The sequence below is a fragment of the Pongo pygmaeus genome, chromosome 9 (assembly GCF_028885625.2).
Source record: "Pongo pygmaeus isolate AG05252 chromosome 9, NHGRI_mPonPyg2-v2.0_pri, whole genome shotgun sequence".
NCBI lineage: Eukaryota > Metazoa > Chordata > Mammalia > Primates > Hominidae > Pongo > Pongo pygmaeus.
This window is the reverse complement of record NC_072382.2, coordinates 91,269,822-91,290,794: the sequence shown is the minus strand read 5'-3', so window position 1 is coordinate 91,290,794 and position 20,973 is coordinate 91,269,822. Positions and strand designations below refer to the sequence as shown.

The following is a 20,973-nucleotide window of genomic DNA, read 5'->3' as shown; positions in this document are numbered from 1 at the left end:
TTAAAAAGAAGAAAAAAAAAACCGCAAACAACCCAATTAAAAAATGGGCAAATGATCTGAACAGACAATTAACATATGCCAATTTACAAAATAAAATTGAAATGGAAAAAGACTATTCCGTATATGTAACATATTGAAAATTGTAAGCTCTTTTTGGATTCCATAATTACACAAATACAGTGGAATTATAGCTGCTAAGACATAACATGCCAAATAATGCATAAGGTAATATAATACAAAATGGGGGCTAGGCATAGTGCTGCGTGCCTCTAATCCTGGCATTGAAGAGGCCAAGGTATGAGGATGGATTCGGGTCAGCAGTTCTAGACCAGCCTGCATATCTTATTGATATCTCATCTCTACTAAAAATTCTTTTAAAAATAATGCTGGCGTGATGGCACATGCTTGTAGTCTCAGCTACTCAGGAGACTGTGGCGGCAGGATTGCTTGAGCCCAGGAGGTCCAGGGTGCAGTGAGCCATGATAGTGCCACTTCAGTCCAGCCTAGGTGATAGAGTGAGACCCTATCTCAAAAAAAAAAAAAAAAAACCCAGTCAAAAAACTTGATATAACACAAACCAATATATTATACATGCTCTAATTACAGATATTTTAAACAATGATATTATTTCAAATAACTGGGTAAGCTACTCGTTTGCTTAGACAAGATGTAAATGTCCCGGCCAGTGAGTTTAAAGTATTTGTATAAGAAAAATTAAGCATGAAGGGCTTCACCACAAATGTCATACACACCAGAATCTGCGATGTATTGTCTCAAGTCTAGAAGATTCATGGATATCCAGGTCAGCAGCAACACTGAGCTCACCAAAGCCCAGCCTCCAGACAATTCAGTCTGACTTCTCTGGAGAAGTCTTCCCTGGACAACTCTGCTTTTTAAGTGATTAGACTCACCTAAGAACACTCCCACTTCCTGGGATTGGCTACTGTCTGGAGAAAGAAGTGGAATGGGAAGATTAGGTTACCCAGAAGGGTGTAACATTGGGGAAGGGTGTAACATGGGGAGATTGGATTTATAAAGTACAGACAATCATGCCTACGGGATTATAGCCCAACAGAAGGTAGAGGATTTTGGAGTGATATGCAAGAATCTTAACCTGACATAGGTTGTTCACAGACATTAAAACTGAAACAATTATTTCATTAAGTAATGTTTTATTTCACAAACAATTGCTCTCACAATTAAAAACAATTGCTTTATTATTTTAAACTGAAATGTATCATCTATATTTCCATTAAAGATGTTTTATTTATTCTTCAACAAGCATATACTAATGACAATGAACTAGGTATTAGAAATAAATTATATTAAACTATAATAGACAATTTCAGTCCTGCTAGAACATCCAGACTAGTGAATGAGATGTATCATAATTAAAGAATCACACAAGTAAATATACAATTAGAACTATAAGCTCAATAAATGAGCAGTACATGTTTTGAGGGTCTGTAGTAGGAGGGAGGTGCTGAATGCAAGCTTACACAAGGCTTTTATGAAGATATGAAAGCACTGAGATTTGAGGAATAGGAATACATTAACTGGCAAAGAGAGATAGAGAGAAACTTTCTTTGCAGTGACAGCAGCAGATGCAAATGCTTCCTGGATGGAGGAAGCCTGGTACAGTTGAGCTCCAGGCCATTGGAGCTAGAGTGACAAGAATGAGAGTGGTCTGATGGGAGATGAGGCTGCAGAGGCAGGTACAGGCTTCAGAACATGGAAAAGACGAGTTTGTTATCTAGAAATCATGGGAAGCCAGTGAAGTGTCAGTCTAGTTTTAGAATATATCATTGCTAAATAAGTCTCCAGTCATTATTTATCTGAATACGTACACCTCTAAAATATTAAATGAAATAACTAACCCATCTATGGAGCTCTCGTAAAAAAGTGCACCTAGGCACTTAGTTGTGTTTTAAATACTATGACTTTATATACAACAGTTGGTGAATTTACTTGTCTAATTTTTTTGTTGTCTTCCCTATTTTATGACCATTTTCAATGGTGAATTTATGCACAAATAAAATGTACTTTTTTGATTTTATGCCATGGTGAATAATTTTAAATTAGATACTTTACATAAGTATATACGTATGGACATGTAGAAGATGTACAGCATGTATATTTATATTAAAATATGATGCAATGTCATAAATAATTATTTAAACAATAATTATGTGTATAATTATCTTTAACAAAGTACACACAGAAAACTAATTTTGAATAGAGTTTGGTGACTCCTGTCTGTAATTCCAGCTAGTTGGACAGCTGGGCAAAAGGGTCACTTGACTCTAGGAATTCCAGGTTTCCCCAGGCAACATAGGGTGACACCTGTCTCTAAAAAAAAAATGTTTTTACCCAGGCCTGGAAGCAAGCACATGTAGTTCCAGCTAATCAGGAGGACCAGGCAGGAGGATCACTTGAGCCTAGGTGTTGGAGGCTGCAATGAGCTATGATCATGCACTGCACTTTGGCCTGAGTGACAGAGGGAGAACTTGTCTAAATAAAGGAAAGAAAAAAATGAGAGAAAAACAAAGTTATAAGTCAGAAAGTGTTGCTTTTTCTCTGTTCTCTAGAAGAATTTGTCTAAAAGTGTGTTATTTCTTTCTAAAATGCCTTGAAAATTTCGCTGAAAGAGATCACTGGAGTTTTCTTTGTGAGTTTTGTTTTTTAAATAATACAGGGAATTTTAAGAATCCAAATCATATCTTTCATTTTTCTACGTTCTCTTCCATCTGTTTTAGTCAGCTGTGTTTTCAAGAAATTTTCTCATGTCATCAAAATTGTCGAATGTATAGGTATAAATTGTTCCTAAAATATTCATACTGGCTTATTGATATCTGGATGACCTATGAGTTTGCCTGCTTATTCTTGATTTGAACTCCCCCCCTCCATTGTTTAAATGAATCTCATTGGGAATTTATTAATTTAATTTATCTATTTAAAGAGCCTACTTTTGAATTTGTTGATTTATCTTTTGCATGCTTTTTAATCAATTTTCTGCAATTTCTCTAATTTTTTTTTAGTTTTTTAATGGGAATTTGCTGTAATTTTCTGGCTGTTTGCAACAGACCTTTCTTTGTTAATAGCAGATGCATTTAATGATATACATTGTTTTGTAAGCATTGTCTTAAATACGTTTCAAAAGTTTTTTTGTTTTGTATTTTGAATATTATTTAATTAAACATACTTTCTTCATTGTTTTTCTTTAGTGCATGTATTTTCAGGGAAACTATAAAGGAGAGGGGAGGGAATGCATTTTTTGAATGATATTTAAAACAATTAGAAACAACTGAAATTAATTTTAATAAAACATTATAACCCAATATATCCAAAATGTTTTCAACCTAATAAACATTACAAATATTAGTGAGATATTTTTTATTCTTTTTTTTTTTGAGACAGGGTCTGGCTTTGTCACCCAGACTGGAGTGCAGTCGCTGGATCCTGTCTAGCTGCAGTGTCAACCCCCCTGGCTATAGCAATCTTCCCACCTCAGCTTCCCCAGTACCAGGGACTACAGGTTCATGCCACCATGCTCCGCTAATTTTTATTTTTTTAGAGAGACGAGTTTTCGCAATGTTGCCTAGGCTTTCCTCAAACTCCTTTCCTGTGTTCACCTCTCAATGTGCTGCGATGACAGGCTTGAACAATAATGTTCATACATTTTAGGAAGAAAGTCCTAAGCCTACTTAGGTGTTTTAAAAAAGGGTAGATTGGAATTTACTTTCTCTAAACTCAATAGTTTCTAGAACTATAAATTAGAGTCAAGTATTAAAGGCCCCAGGAAGACAATTTTAGAAGAAAAGTTTTCAAAGTCAGCCAGGCTAGATGCTTTATAATTGAGCATTTGCTGGATATGTCTTGGCATCCTAATGGCCAACGCTGAGGGTTTTTATTTTTTTTAATAATGTCAAAGACTGAACTTTGTTACATGTACATTGTGTAGAATTTCCAAAGTTAGAAACTTTTCTTAAAACACTTCACTACATTCCTTTTATTTATTCATTTTTTAAAAAATTCAAACTATGCATGGATACACCCTTAATGGAAGATTAGGTTTCTGCAGTTTCAAAGGCAAAACCTAGTCCTTTTGATTGGCTCTATTTAATTGTATAATTGCTTTATCGATTAAAATTTTAAAAAACTTCTACAAATACATTCCAATGATAGATAACTAAATCAGTTGTCTGATGTCATTATACAATGTTACTTTTTTTTTTTTTTTTTTTTTTTTGCTTTTGAGATGAAGTCTGGCTCTTTCACCCAGGCTGGAGTGAAGTGGCAGGATCTCAGCTCACTGCAACCTCCACCCCAGGGGTTCAAGCAAATCTTCTGCTGGGATTACAGGTGCCTGCCACCTTGCCCAGCTAATTTTTGTATTTTTAGTAGAGAGGGGGTTTCACCATGTTTGCCAGGCTGGTCTTGAACTCCTGACCTCAGGTAATCCACCCGCCTCGGCCTCCCAAAGTGCTGGGATTACAGGCATGAGCTGCCACAGTGGCCTGATGTTTCCTTTTTAAGTCCACATAAAGTGACTTTATAATTATCTTTTAATGACTCATTATTAAAACCTAAAACATATGAAGAACGATTTTGTTTTCTACTTTTATCTACAATACTAGATTTTCCATGATTTTTAAAGAGTAGAAGACTCTTTTTTTTTTTTTTTATTTTTTGAAATGTAGTCTCGCTCTGTTGCCCAGGCTGAATTGCAGTGGCACCATCTGGGTTCACTGCATCCTCTGCCTCTCAGGTTCAGGTGATTCTCCTGCCACAGCCTGCTGAGTAGCTGGGACTACAGGTCTGTACAACTATTCCAGCCTAATTTTTGTATTTTTATTAGATATAGGGTTTTGCCATGTTGGTCAGACTTGTCTCGAACTCCTGACCTCAAGGGATCCGCCCTCCTTGGCTTCCCAAAGTGTTGGGACTGAGCCACCACGCCCAGACTGGATTGGTTTTTAAGAATTTGATTTATACATGTTTAGTTTTAAAGAATGGCTTTTTGTGTTTTTAAACTTTTTAAAGTTAAAAACCTTTCACGAGAAACTGGTGAACTTAAATGACATTGAAGATAATTTACTATTACTTAACAGAGGGGTCATCTTTGGAGGATGGGTTATGGGTATAAAATTGAAAAATAGATTTGTATCCTGACATCAATATTCTGAAGCTCTATCTCCAGTGACTTAGAGAAATTCTCAAATCACCAAACACAATAAATAAATGAATATAAAAGTATAGTGGCTCATTCACTTCTCTAAAGCATTTTCTAAACTCCCAGAATTATGAAAAACACGGAAGATTCAAATACTTTGCTGAAATGGGTCAGAATGGGAGGTATCTACTTAGCCTATGGGTGCTTTCAACTCTGACTCAGCAAATCATAGGTATTAACTTTCTCTGTGGCCTACTCCTCACACCCTCCTAACCCTTTCTTGCTCAATATTCTTCTTAACTCTGCATCTAGGTTTGCTATCATATTACCACCCAAATAATAATTGGTTTGGATGTATTTACATAATACAAAGTTCTTTAAGTAACTAATAACATTTACTTAGCATTAATTGGTCCCTTTCTATGCATGAAGCACTGTTCTACTTGCTGATACCTACAATATTTTTCATAGACTTTAAAATACATCAGCATACACAGTGTGAAATCATTTTTTGTGTGTGCTTGTTATTTAGGTCACAATATTAAAATACATATTGCTGGAATTCTAATAAAAACATACTGCACAGGAATGGTGAGATAGCATTTAAATCGGGAAAGTTCAGCTTGACAGGATCCTATTACCAGTGCATCCTGTTAGCCTAACAACATTCAACATCACAAGTAGCACATCAGTAACAAGCTCTTACCTGAGACGAGGTTAGAAATGTGTATTTTTATTTTATAAATAATCTCTGAAAAAGACAGCCTTCTTAAGCACAAATGTCATTTATTATGGTACATTCAGTCTTTTTCAATTTTTTACTTTCAAACAATATTCTCAAATATATTTAGAAAAAGGCTTTAAGGCATAGCATTTCATTAATGCTCATTGTTTGGGAAAAAAAAACCCAACTGGAATACAAGCACATGAATTTATGTTTATTTTTTTAACTGTGGATTATCATGGTATTTAATCTACTTATTATAAAAAATTTTTGAAAATAGTAATTGATATAACTTGAGACTTTTCATCAAAATTTGAAGAGATCTAACAATATGCATAATGAATTTGAGTTGGAAATAATGTGTAATACAAGTAAAAACAAAAATGCATTTTGCATTCCTACCTGGAGAAAAAAAGATGAAATAACATACAGGTTGAGCACCACTAATCAAAATATCTAAAAATCCATAGTACTCCAAAATCTCAAATGTTTTGAGCTGTGAAATGTCACCAAAATTGAAATATCCCACACGTGACCTCATATGAGAAGTAACAGTCAAAACATATTCTCAGTGGACAAAAGACTCTCCCAGCCCCTTCAGTTGCAATATATCTTTCTGTGTCCACCTGGATGCCCCCAAGCAAGAGCACTCACAAAGGGTAATAAAATGGCATGTGTACACAAACTTTGCTTCATGAATAAAATTATTTAAAATATTGTCTAAAATTATCTTTAACCTATCTGTATAAGGTGTATATGAAACATAAATTTTGTGTTTATACTTGGGTTGATACACAAGATATCTTATTATGTATATGCAAATATTCTGCAATCCACAAATATCCAAAACCTGAAATTCTTCTGGCCCTAACATCGTGAATAACAAACAGTCAACTTGTATTACATGGTTTTATAATGGATTTATTTGAAAATGTGACTGAAATCTGTGGATGAAATTTTGCAAACATCAGTTTAAGACAAATAGTATTATTTTGTGTAGCAGAAGGGGATACACCGGGTTTATTTCTCCACAGCATCCAAGTAGAATGTGACAGGGTTAAGGAGGAAAGATTTCTATATGTAGTACTCGTGATCCTTTTGGCTTAGGGTAGGTAAAAACACAAGACATGCTAACCTTACATTCTGCTCTGTTCCTTGGACATTTTATAAACAACACTTACTGTTGTTTATAAACAACAATGGATTCCAGTGAAGGGAAATGGCTAAGTCCATGAGCACCATTAGAACTGGCAGGGTTCAGGAAAGAATGTGAAAACTCTACACCACAGTGCTCATTTTTCTATACTGTGCTAGGAAAGATGAATGGAAAATAAACTTGGCAATGTAATGTCTGAGAACAGGATACACGGCCAGATATGGGAAGAATAAAATACAAGAATCTTGTGTCTACTGAATCTAGAGAAGAAAATATTCTGTTAACTCTTTGCTATGAAAATGCTTTGAGGCTGGGAACAGTGGCTCATACCTGTAGTAATCCCAGTGCCTTGGAAGGTTGAAGCAGGAGGATTGTTTGAGTCCAGGAGTTTGAGACCAGCCAGAAAAGCAAAAGAAGACCATATCTCCACAAACAATTTAAAAACTAACCTGAAGTGGGGGTGTCTGCCTGTGGTCAGAGCTACTCAGGAGGCCGAGGTTGAGGATAGCTTGAGCCTAGGAGGTTGAGGCTGCAGTAGCTATGATCCAGCAACTGCACTATAGTCTGGGTGACAGAGTGAGACCCTGTCTCTAAGAAAAGAAAAAATAGAAAACGAAAAACATGACTGAAATCTAAAATCTAGGGTGCTGGTAGTAATTGTTGCCTCCATTATTTTCTCAAGGAAGAAAACCAATTCGATTCTGATTTTTACAGCCTAATGATAATGTAGCAATATTCGAGAACTGAATGTTTCATTCATCAGAGAAAGAAACTTCAGGAATCATATGTGTTTCTGTGGCTCTAAGTGAGACAACATTGAGAGATTTGAGGATTTATGGAGTTGACGACATGGGATTGATCCCTGAATCCATCCCATACAGGAAACAGGAACATAAAAAGATTGCTTATGACCGGGCGCGGTGGCTCATGCCTGGAATCCCAGCACTTTGGGAGACTGAGGCGGGCGGATCACGAGGTCAGGAGATTGAGACCATCCTGGCTAACAACAGTGTAATCCCGTCTCTACTAAAAATACAAAAAAATTAGCCGGGCATGGTGGCGGGCGCCTGTAATCCCAGCTACTCGGGAGGCTGAGGCAGGAGAATGGAGTGAACCCGGAAGGTGGATCTTGCAGTGAGCCAAGATCACGCCGCCACTGCACTCCAGCCTGGGCGACAGAGCAAGACTCGGTCTCAACAACAACAACAACAAAAAATGCTTACCTTTTATGTGCTCATATGTAAAGTTGGGACAATGCTAAACATATTGCATATTTTCTGTGGAGATTAGGAACAATGTGTGCATGGAGACAGCACAGTAACTGGTACATCATAGCCCATGTATCACATTGTCCCCTTCCTTTTTCTAACATATTTCTCTCCACTCAAATTGATAAGAGGTTTCAAGAGCAAATGACTTGGGTTTGTAGAAAAATAGACAATAAACGGGTAAAACAATTGAGAAGAAATGCAAAAAAAAATGTGTTAAAGAAAAGATAGCCCTGGACATTCAGGATCCAGGAAGTGAAATATAACTTTTTGGAAAATTAATAAATTTTGTTAGCATGGGAAAAAATATGCAGAATTCTCTCCATGTGTGCAAATAAAACAAACAAAATGTCAAAGGAGTTATAATACCTAGGTTTTAAATGGTATTTATCATAGAATGGCATTTTTATAAAAATTAAAAAATTTCCAGAATTAAATAAAGTCAGATTTCTACATATGTTAAGGAAGCAGAAATAGATCACCAACTTTCATACAAAGATTTTCCCATGAGTTTTAGAACCCAGATGAAAAAAAGAGTCTATTACCAGATTCTCAAAAATAGATTTGTAATTCAACAGAAAACTTTGTGGTAGAGGTAGGTTTCAGATGCTAGAATGAAAACAGTCTCATGTACAAAAAAGTATCTTTTTTATTAAAAGGAGAAGCACTGGGAAATAAGACAATATTCCAAATTGGCTGGAGTGTATCCACATCATGGATTGTTCTTGCCTATACCCACCTCTACTCTCTCTTCTGGATTGGGTAGGACTTTTGGAACCTACAAAATGCCAACTCTAAAGAGAATTATTTTCTTATATTTGTTTCATGGTCTGAGACTCAAGTAGGAAAATAGGTTATTTCCTTGATAATGCCACAGTAGACAGAGATAGGTCTGTAATTGAAAGCTCCTAATTTCCAGTGCTCTAGGCTTCAGCTGCCAAAAGCCGAGTGTTTGAATAAGTGAATGATGTGGTGCAAAAAGTGGTTGAAATAAAATCAGAAGCTACCTACCTTCCTTTCTCTCCTTGCCCTAATTCCTTCCTGATACACAGCATCATCAGACCTTGTAATGGAGTACCAGGGCCCCACCAAGGAGCTCCAGAATTTAAGCAGAGAATGTCTGCAGGATCCACTGCATGACTGAAGGTTTCACAAATTTCCCACTCTGGAGTCCAGGACTGAGCCAACAGGGCCCCCACATACAACCAGCGCAGATCTTACTTCTGTGTGGACACTTTGATTAATTACTTAGATTTATTGAGGTACAGAATGTGCATACAGGGTGGTCAGTCAGTTGGTGGTCTTGGACAGTAAACTGACAATAGAACAAGAAAATCTATTGTCCAAATCCTTGTATTTAATGAAATATAAACTCTGGATGATTTTATGATGTGTCAACTTGAGTACATGTATGTACAAAGAGGGAAATGAGGGCAGTAGCCATTTTGTGGCATAGACATACCTTATTATTCTTCAATGAAACACTTACTTAGGACCTGCTGGAAAGGCATTTTGCAGATGCAAGCAAAGGTCCTAATCCTGTGACTAGGACGTGTACCCAAGTAAGCCTGACTTCATCAGTGAAAGTCCTTTAAAGAAATACATAGGCATTCCTCAAACAACATTTTAAACAGCAAATGGGACTCTAATCTTCCAATTGCACCCTATTGACTTTAAACCAAAGCTTTGATTCATGACCACTGGGATCCAGCCAGCAGGGGATTTCTTTTCCTGATGGACTGTACCCAGGCTCTCACATATGCTTAAGCAGCCCCCACAATTGTGTAAGCCAAGTCTTTGCACTTAATTCATATGTGAATCTCCCTAACTATACATGTATCTTATGGGTTCTGCTTTTGTCTTTGAACCTGGACAGACATGGGTCTGATAGATTTGTCTTCCCTGTTTTGACAGTCTTGACCATAAGTCTTCTGGACCATTGGCAAAGAATTCCTCTGTCAGAAGATATTTGAGTAGTCCCTTCTGAAATCTCTTTCTTTTTAAAAAATAATTTTCATATAACAACAAAAAGATTTGGTATAGAAAGAAAAACATAGTCCATCCCTATCATTTGGATTCTGTATTTGTGAATTTGCCTATATCCTAAAAGTTATGTATAATCCCCAAAATAATTCCCATGGTGCACTCGTAGTCATTGTAGGAAATCATGCACTATGTGGAGAAAAGCGTTAAAATAATAACTCATCTTTCACCCATGAGACTGGTGAAGTTTTGTAAATTCAATGAGAGACCCCAGGTTAGCGGGTTTATTTGGTTAATCAGTGATTTCTCTTAGAGTGGTAGAAAACAGAAAACAAAAAGGAAAGTTTTATCTTCCATTGGACTTCTCTGGAAATATCCTATAAATGTACTAAAGCAGCATTTAAGCTGGATGAGGTGGTTTATACCTGTACTCTTAGCACTTTGGAAGGCCGAGACCAGAGGATCACTTGAAGCCAGAAGTTGGAGAACAGCCTGGGCTACAGAATCATACACTGACTTTACCAAAAATTTCAACAAAAAAAAATTAGCCAGGTGATGTAGTGTGAGCCTAAAGTCTTAGCTACTTGGAAGGCTGAAGCAGGAGGATTACTTGGATTTCAAGGCTGCAGGGAGCTATGATTATGCTACTGCACTACAGAAGGAGACCCTTTCTCTAGAATAAATAAATGTGCACTTAGAGGAATGCCTGTATCATGGAAGAAACTCAATAAACAGTATAAAATGCATCTTAGTTAATTTCTAGCCTATGTATGCTCTAACAGGATTTATGTTACATATGATTCATTCAGGCACTGGTGTTCAGAATGAAAGTGTGATGATAATTTAATCAGAGCTGCAAAGGTGTGTTCTAAATACTGCATAAACCTAATCATCTTTGTCTCCACCTTTCTGAATGCTCTAAATACCCGTAAAGAGGTGGGTGTGGTCCTCACAGATTCTTATAAAAGGACACAGATGAGACAAGCTCAGTTTTCTCTGAAGGAGAAGGACTGCACCTAGAACTGCATTTTGGTGACCTTTGAAATTCAGTACTGCAGTGAATAAGCTTCTGACCTTGAGGTGAACTTAACAAAATTATTTTTGGAAGAATCGTTGTGGGAACCATTAAAAGAACTCAGGGGTGAGTGAAACATAATGATAAAATTATATCATCTTTCCTTTACACAATAATAAATTAGTGTTAAAAATATCTCATTATCTTAAATCTACACAATGATACCATTTGTAACTCATATTCTTACTATAGATTTTATGAATTATAAGGATACTAATTGTTGTTATTTTGTGTTTTCTATGATTGTTTAATATAGTTCTGAAAAACTTAAAATATCTAGTGTTTGCTGCAACAGATATGTATTCATCATGAATATATGGAGTTGATACATATACGTACACATAGGTGTGTGTGTATATGTGTGTAATGAGTGTATTAATATTGTCCACTTGAATGGAGAAGACATTAATGAATGATGAAGTTATTTGCTTTCATAATATTCAGGTTTTAGACATGACTTTAAATTAGTAAGGTAATGATGAGTGATGCAAAATAGTGAAACTAAAACAGTGAGAAAGCTCCCCAAAATATCCTACTTTAGAAATCAAAACACAATTTTTCAAACAAGTAAATTTATAAGACCTAATTTGGTATGTGATTGTGATTGTCATCTCATTTGAGTCTCAATCTTATTAAACTGTGAAAAATTTCTTAAAATGTCTTAGATGAGCTCTGGAAAATATTTGCAATTCTAAGATTTTTCACTGCTTTCAGTTAAATTCAGAAGTGATATCAAACTAGCAGCATAAAGGACTTAAAATTGCAAAACAAAGATTATAGTTTTTATATTAGTCAGGGTTCTCCAGACAGAACCATAGGATGTATACATATATGTGTGCAGATACATTCATGGGCCATTTGAGTCAGCCACAAACCACATATGGTGGTCCCATAAGATTATAATACCAATATGTTTACTGTACCTTTTCTGTATTCAAATATGTTTAGATACACAAATAGTTATCATTGTGTTACAGTTGCCTACAGTATGCAGTACAGAACATACTGTACAGGTTTGTAGCCTATTGTAGGAACAGCAGGCTATAGTGTATACCATAGGTGTGTAGTAGGCTATGCCACCTAGATTTGTGTGGTATAGTCTATCATATTAAAACAATAAAACTGCCTGGCTGGGCACTGTGGCGTGTGCCTATAATCCCAGCACTTTGGAAAGCCAAGGCAGGCAGATCACTTGAGGCCGGGAGTTCAAGTGCAGCCTGGCCAAAATGGCATGACCCCGTCTCTACTAAAAAAATACAAAAATTAGCCAGGCCTAGTGTCACGTTGCTGTAATCCCAGGTACTCGGGAACCTGAGGCAGGAGAATCGCTTTGGACCTGGAGGCGGAGGTTACAGTGAGCCGAGATCACACCACTGCATTTCAGCCTGCATGAAAGAGGGAAACTCTATCTCAAAAAAAAAAAAAACGAAACTAAAAACACCTGACACATTTCTCAGAACATACATGTGTCTACAAGCTATACATGATTCTACATGGGACAGAATTCATCAGGAAAATTAATTTGCTTGATTATGGAGTCTAGAGAGTTCCAATATAGGCTGTCTCTAAGCTGGTGTCCTGAGAATACCGGTATCCTGGCTAAGCTCAAGTCTGAAAGCCTCAGAACAAGTTTCAGGAGAGAGATGGAGGAAGTTGCCTTTTTTCTGCCTTTTTCTTTATATCTGAGGTATCAGCTGATTGGATGGTGCCCACACACATTGAGAGATGAGGCTCCTACTCAGCTCACCAACTCACATGTCTCTCTTCTCTAGAAACACCTTCACAGAGTCACCCACAAACAATGCTTCACTAGTTCCCTAGGTATCAGTTAATCCAGTCAGACTGATACCTAAAATTCACCATCACACCATGGAAATAAAATTACACCTCTTTAAGTTTAACAAAAACCTCCTATATGTTAGTTCAGAGTTTGCACTGCCCTCGGGGAAGTTAATTTAATCTGCAAGAAAGTAAAAAGATCCAATATCTTTAATAATTTTTCTTTTCTCTACTAGTGAACCCTGATTGGTTTAATTGCAGTCTTTTTCTTTGTTTACTTGGTTGGTTGGTTATTTTTTTTTTAATTTTGTTTTGATTTGGGTCTTTGTTTTTAATTTAATTTAATTTAATTTTAAGTCCTGGGATAACTGCAGGACGTGCAGGCTTGTTATGTAGGTAAACTTGTGCCATGGTGGTTTGATGCCCAGCTTTTGTGGCCCTCTATAAAAATATGTCATAGAACCATCTTCTCATATTTCTTTGGCCATCTTCTCATATTTCTTTGGCCCAGGTAGTTTTTTCCCACTCTTTCACAGTCATTCATCAGTTATTGAAAGAAAAATAGAGAAAATTATGATTTATTCTGACCACTTAGAATCAAAACCCAATTTCCAGATCTACATTCAGAAAATAGGTATGTGAATAGATTCATATTATGCTACAGACAGGAACTAGGAGTAGAAGGGACTGTGAGTCCTCTAGCTAGTAATATCTGCTATAAAGCCAGGAGACTCCCCCTACGTGTGAATTTTTAAGTTTGTAACAGAAGAAATAGTTTGTTGTACTTTAATGAACACTGTCAAGAGAAGAAAATATAACTATCACATATCTCCACATGTTTAGAAGCTTTTCATCAACCCAGGCCCCAAAATGACATGTTTCTCTTTGTTCCTCAGAAACATGAATTCTGGAATCTTACAGGTCTTCCAGAGGGAACTCACCTGCCCCATCTGCATGAACTACTTCATAGACCCGGTCACCATAGACTGTGGGCACAGCTTTTGCAGGCCCTGTTTCTACCTCAACTGGCAAGACATCCCAGTTCTTGTCCAGTGCTCTGAATGCACAAAGTCAATAGAGCAGATAAACCTCAAAACCAACATTCATTTGAAGAAGATGGCTTCTCTTGCCAGAAAAGTCAGTCTCTGGCTATTCCTGAGCTCTGAGGAGCAAATGTGTGGCACTCACAGGGAGACAAAAAAGATGTTCTGTGAAGTGGACAAGAGCCTGCTCTGTTTGCTGTGCTCCAGCTCTCAGGAGCACCGGAATCACAGACACTGTCCCATTGAGTCGGCTGCTGAGGAACACCGGGTAAGTGATGCCTCTGAAGATCGATTTCTGTAAAGGATGCATAAAATTCCTGTGGGTCTATTTTCTTGGAGATTGGATAAAGCCAACTCTGAGTCCCTTTAAGCAGCTCTGTTTGGGCTTTCTTAGCTTCCAACCTCTGGGCTTTGACAAACATAAAGGGAAACAAAGGAAATGCCATTTACTAGGGGCTTATTTGTCTCTCATTCTGGGCCCCCTCCCTATGTCATGGTCTGCACTGGTGCTTCAATTTATGGCTCTTTTGCAGGAGAAGCTTTTACAGAAAATGCAGTCTTTATGGGAAAAAGCCTGTGAAAATCACAGAAACCTGAATGTGGAAACCACAAGAACCAGACACTGGAAGGTTAGTCCTGTACTACTCTACCTTCTCCAGGAACTTATGGTGGGCAAATGGGTGACTCTTAAAATAGGAACTTGATATCAAACTGTAATGTTTCTGGGGTTCAGTTTAAAAAAAAAAGGGAGAGAAAACATTGAGAAAAAGTGGCTTCATTTTTATATAGAATAGTATGCCTGTTAAGTAGGATTTCTAAGAAAACTACTGATGTCACCCAAAGCATGCTGGTTTGTTTCATACAAACCTATAGTTATACACCAACAGATCCAAGAAACTGGGCCATCTCACAGCATTCTATATGTGCTGGTTGGATAAATGCTGGGCAAAAGGGTTATTTGGCAGTCATGGAATGCTCAACTGAAACTTCTGAGTGTCTGTCAGCATTAATCAGAATGCTGGTGTGCAAGTAGTATTTGGAATTGTATGGAAAATTTGAGGCAGAAAAAGTGACAGGGCAAATCTAGGGAAACCATGAAATTAAGAATCTCATCTAATTAATATTGAATAATACATAACATATGAAGAGAAAAGCGGTGAGAAATACGGATTTGTGTCTTGAGGGAGACATGTAAACATGCCAGAAATATGGGAACAAGTGTCTAAATATAAGTTTCTAAATATAAGAAAAATATTAAAAATAATTTTCTCCATGTGGATGTATATTTTGAGGGTATGATAGCTAATATTAGTTTGTTTAAAAGTATTTCATGAGAACTTAGTCTATGGTGAATATTAAATTAGAAAATATACTAGTAAAGAAGAAAGGAAGCACCTTTGTCCTCACAAATCATACAATCCAAATAAGAGAGTCAAATGGTCAATACACAAATGTATGCAATATATGATGTATTTGAGTGTGGTAGGTTTTTTGTTGGAGAATAATCAAGCAGGGAAGTAGAAAAGGACAATAGAGGCCAGAAACAGGAGATTAGTTTTGAGTTTTAAATAGGGTGGTCAGAAAAAAGAATCACTGAAAAATTCAAATTGAAACAAAGTTTTGAAGAGGAGGGGGAACACAAATGTGTGTGTGGATATATATGTGGACCATGAGTGTGAATATATATGTATATGTATGTATGTTTATGTGGTTGTGTGTGTATATATATGTATGTATGTATGTGTGTGTTTGTATACATACATATTTTATTTATATATATATATATATATGTAATTCTAGTTGGAGAGAACAGCATATGCAGTAGTTTTGAGTTTGTGTATATTTGGAGGCCTGAGGAACCACAGAGAAGTCTATGTTTCAGATTGGGATGACTTAGAAAAAGAATGGAAGGAAATGAATTCAGAGAGACAAAGATGGCCAAATCATCAACGCAGCCTTAGTAGGATAGGTTTTGCTGGGCGAAATGCACTTAGCTGGACATGCTAGTCTAAGGTCATTTTACATATAATGAGTTTAAGCAACTTGTTGCGTATGTCAGAAATAGAAATAATTGTTTCCTTTCTAGTAACTATAACTCTATACTCCAACTCTTAAGCACGAACTGTTCTTACTTTTCCATAAATATGGGTTGGAATAGAGAAATTCAAATTGTGTTTTTTTATTTCCAACTATCTCAGAAAACACATTATCTTCAATAAATGTAATGTAATTTGTCAGATACAGCTATGTTGATCTTTATGCAGAAAGAAAGGAAAGGAACAGATTCTAAGAACTGGCAAGACAGAGGTTTAAACTATTGGATGTTCAAGAGACAAAAGGAATCAGTGAGATTTAATAGGAGAGGAATAAATACATTTCTCTTTTGACTAACCCATTATCACTGCAGGGTTATGTGAATTTAAGGCTAGAAGCTATTAGAGCTGAGTATCAGAAGATGCCTGCATTTCACCATGAAGAAGAAAAACATAATTTGGAGATGCTGAAAAAGAAGGGGAAAGATATTTTTCATCAACTTCATTTAAGTAAAGCCAAAATGGCTCATAGGAGGGAGATTTTAAGAGGAACGTATGAGGAGCTGAAGGAAATGTGCCATAAACCAGATGTGGAGCTACTTCAGGTACAAACTCACAATGTGGTTTCAGGTTTTTGACTATTCACATGTATAAGTATTTTCCTCATGGCTGAACTCCATCTCCCTACTTTTATTTCCATGATGTGTTTCCAAAAACACATTCACATAACTAATGCTACTTTATTGGGAGAGTATAGCCCCACCAAGGGATTCTACCAGGCCAAAGGTCCCTCCTACTTTATCCACCAGCCACAAAACTTTGTAGAATGGTCAAGGTAACAGCCCCAAGACATATTCCCCACCTAATTCAATAATATACTTTGGGTTGTTAAAGATGTATAAAATAGTGAGTGATTCATTTACATTTAGGTTATGGAAATGTTTGGAAACATGGCAAAATCAGAAGTTTTGGGAATCTAGGTTCGCATTAACATTATTTTGGGGTCCACTCATTTGGGTAACAGGTTCAGCTGAAGATGACTGAGTAGGTTCTTCGTGGTTACCACAGAGCATAGACCCTCTGGGCCTCTTCTCCCTTCACTTGTTTAGAGAATGTCTTCAAGACTCAGACTTTCCCAGGACATTAATTAATAACAATACAACTGACTTGGTTTTTCATTACAGAAGAAATAGAAAATGTTTTCCCGAAGAGAAGATGGTAGGGGAATAATATCTTCAGAAACTGAGTACAAATCTCGCACTGAACTTAGTGAAAGATGCATCTTGTGAAATGCACTAAATGTTTCTTTCTTTTTTTTTTTCCCAGGCTTTTGGAGACATATTACACAGGTGAGTGTGTATCTAGATTTTAGCATATGTTCTTTAAGATTCCACGAATATCAAAGAAGGCTCTATTAAAGTCATGGCATAAATAATTAAGATATTGATACCACACCACTTTTTTTTTTACATCTACTTTCGTTCCCTCACCTTAAAAGACAAGGCCACAAAGTAAATAAATGAAGAAAAGAAGAGTGAACTAAAACAAACAATTTGATTCCTGAATTTTTTTTTTTTTTTTTTGAGAGGGTGTCTCGCTCTGTCACCCAGGCTGGAGTGCAATGGCAGGATCTCGGCTCACTGCAAGCTCCGCCTCCCGGGTTCACACCATTCCCCTGCCTCAGCCTCCCAAGTACCCGGGACTACAGGCACCTGCCACCAAACCCGGCTAATTTTTTGTATTTTTAGTAGAGACGGGGTTTCACCATGTTAGCCAGGATGATGTCTATCTCCTGATCCCGTGATCTGCCCGCCTCGGCCTCCCAAAGTGCTGGGATTACAGGCGTGAACCACCGCGCCCGGCCCCTGATTTTGTTTTATTGCTTGAAAGCCTGCACAGGAGAAAGATAAGAGTTTTGTTTTGTGGATGGTGAGAAAGTCACCAGAGGAAGCAGGAGAGAAGAGGAGGAAGTATTTTAGCAGTGAAAAAGTGTTGATGTTTTGTTTTTTATACATATATACATATCAGTTAACAGTTCTGAAAAATAGATTGAAAAAAACTGTGGAGTGTTAGAACTGTATAAGTCTCTAGGGAAGTTCTTTGCTAAAAGGCAGATGTCCCTGCCTAGAACAAGTTTCCATTCTTTATCTTGAGAAGGAAGCAGTGGATGCATCAGTCTCCCCAGAACCCCGCTATTTCAGACAAAGATGTCAGGGGAGTCTGCCAAGAAGTGGAACTCAGAATTTCATTTCTAAATATTCTGAAGGCCATAAGGCTAAGGAACCTTACACATCTGGGGCAAAAAAAAAAAAAAAAAAAAAAAAAAGAAGGATCAGATTGAATTCTGACTTAGACTCTTCCATCATGCTTGAAAATTTAGAAACTGTAAAGAATTAATTTGCAAAAGGAAGTAATAATTTTTGAATTATCAAATGTGTAGATTCAAAGGATTCTCATGAAATATCTTTTACATACAAATAGTGATTTTTATTTATTTTATGGCTGTAGATGTTGTAACTGCAGGTTTTTCCTTGCAGGAGTGAGTCCGTGCTGCTGCACATGCCCCAGCCTCTGAATCCAGAGCTCAGTGCAGGGCCCATCACTGGACTGATGGACAGACTCAACGAATTCCGAGGTAAGTCTCCACCCATAGGCAGCACTCCCACTTTCTCTAAATATTATTATTGTTAGGATCACATAGGTAATATTTCCTATTTTATCAAATATTTTACTTCTTTTAAGACATAAGTGAACAATATAACCATGCAACCCTTTGGTATCTGTGTCTGTATTTATAGTCAGATTTATAGCATTAAGCTTGAAAGATAGTGAAAAAGAAATACTTTCTGGCATAATATATACTAAGTTATATAACGGGAAAAAGGAGTAGGGTAGAAAATTTAAAAAAGGAGCAAATGAAATAATGCTCAGAATGGTGAATTATTTAATGTTAAATACAAAATTGTACATTTCTTTAGTGTATTCATTTGAACTGCTAAGAACTGTTCTTTGGGGGAATATAGTTTTCTGGAGATCCTTGGGGGTTTTGTATTTTTTTAATGTGTATGTATTATTCATATATTGCAAACATTTGAATTACTGGGAAAAGCTAAATGGAAGAAATCATTTTCTGAATATAAGTAAAATTACAAATGAAAATAAGTTCAGTTTAATTGCAATATGAAGAGCTACATGTTAAGTCTAAAATCCAGCTTCAGCCCAGAGCTAGCATGGAGGACCGCAGAGAGACTGGTCAAAGACTTTGCAGAGATCTCCTTAAATTATCAGTTATAACATGTACATATGGATTTTTATCCAGATATCTAGAGCAGTTCTTGAGTAAGTGACAATCTTCACATTCTTTCCAAAATGATAGCACTAGTTTTTAAGAATAAGAAACATTTCTAAATAATGATCTTGATAACAGCATAGCATTTAGGGCATACAATGTGTAAATTTTACTTGAAAATTGGATTGAAAGAAGTTGGTCTCACATTTGGCTCTCAATATGTAAGTTTTCAATAAAATATAATATCTGTGGTTAGGGTTTTGTTTGTATTGTATATAATATTAATCATCTCTATACTTTACTAGAAGTTACAAGCAAAACTGTCTTTATGACTTTACATTTCCTGGTACAGTAACTTCTTGATAGAACAATTATTTTTTTCTTATTTACACATGTCTATGCATGTTTTCTTTTTCTTTTTTTGCAGTGCATATTACTCTGCAGCATGAAGAAGCCAACAGTCATATCTTTCTATATGAAATTTTGAGAAGCATGTGTATTGGATGTGACCACCAAGATGTACCCTATATCACTGCAACACCTAGAAGTTTTCTTGCATGGGGTGCTCAGACTTTCACCTCCGGCAAATATTACTGGGAGGTCCATGTAGGGGAATCCTGGAATTGGGCTTTTGGTGTCTGTAATATGTATTGGAAAGAGAAGAATCAGAATGAGAAGATAGATGGAGAGGAGGGACTCTTTCTTCTTGGGTGTGTTAAGAATGACATTCAACGCTGTCTCTTTACCACCTCCCCACTTATGCTGCAATATATCCCAAAACCTACCAGCCGAGTAGGATTATTCCTGGATTATGAGGCTAAGACTGTGAGCTTTGTTGATGTTAATCAAAGCTCCCTAATATACACCATCCCTAATTGCTCTTTCTCACCTCCTCTCAGGCCTATCTTTTGCCGTATTCACTTCTGACCAGAGACAAATCAGAAATGTATTCACATGCTGTGGGAACCCCTTTATCCCAGGAAGTCCTCTTCCTTGTGCCTTAACATACAGGACAAATAGGCTCTATTTTATGTCTTGAATTGCCTTCTAATGTTATCAAAACTCATTTATTGTGTTACTATTAAATATGCTGAAACACTAAAAGTATATGTATTGGTTCTTTATTAAATAATTTTTGAAAAATCATTATTCATGATCATGGCATACAGTATATTCTCTTTTTTCTTTATTTCTGTCACTGAATGAAATAATAGATGACAGACATGTCTGAATGAAGTTAAAATCAATGGAAGACAGTCGGGATCTTTTGCTTCATGCAAAAAACTTGGATTGAAGTCTCAATGATAACTGGGAAATGTTTCTCTTCCTCTTTATCTAGCTATATTACACTTACTCATCATGTTTCATTGTATTAATCTATCCTTTGAGGTAATATTATTTGGCCTTCTATGCTGGGCTTTATTTGCAGTTCTCACCACAGATATGAATA

At 36.5% G+C, this 20,973-nt stretch overlaps 1 protein-coding gene across 1 annotated transcript; it reads left to right on the top strand.

The window, feature by feature from the left end:
- The first annotated feature begins 11,311 nt into the window (after positions 1 to 11,311).
- On the top strand, positions 11,312 to 20,532 carry LOC129007751 (putative tripartite motif-containing protein 49B). The gene is made up of 7 exons (XM_054438960.2): positions 11,312 to 11,445; positions 14,055 to 14,469; positions 14,735 to 14,830; positions 16,609 to 16,839; positions 17,561 to 17,583; positions 18,772 to 18,869; positions 19,951 to 20,532. The coding sequence occupies exons 2-7, from the start codon at positions 14,059 to 14,061 to the stop codon at positions 20,448 to 20,450; spliced, it is 1,359 nt and encodes a 452-aa protein (XP_054294935.1). The 5' UTR covers positions 11,312 to 11,445; positions 14,055 to 14,058; the 3' UTR covers positions 20,451 to 20,532.
- The last annotated feature ends 441 nt before the right edge of the window (positions 20,533 to 20,973 follow it).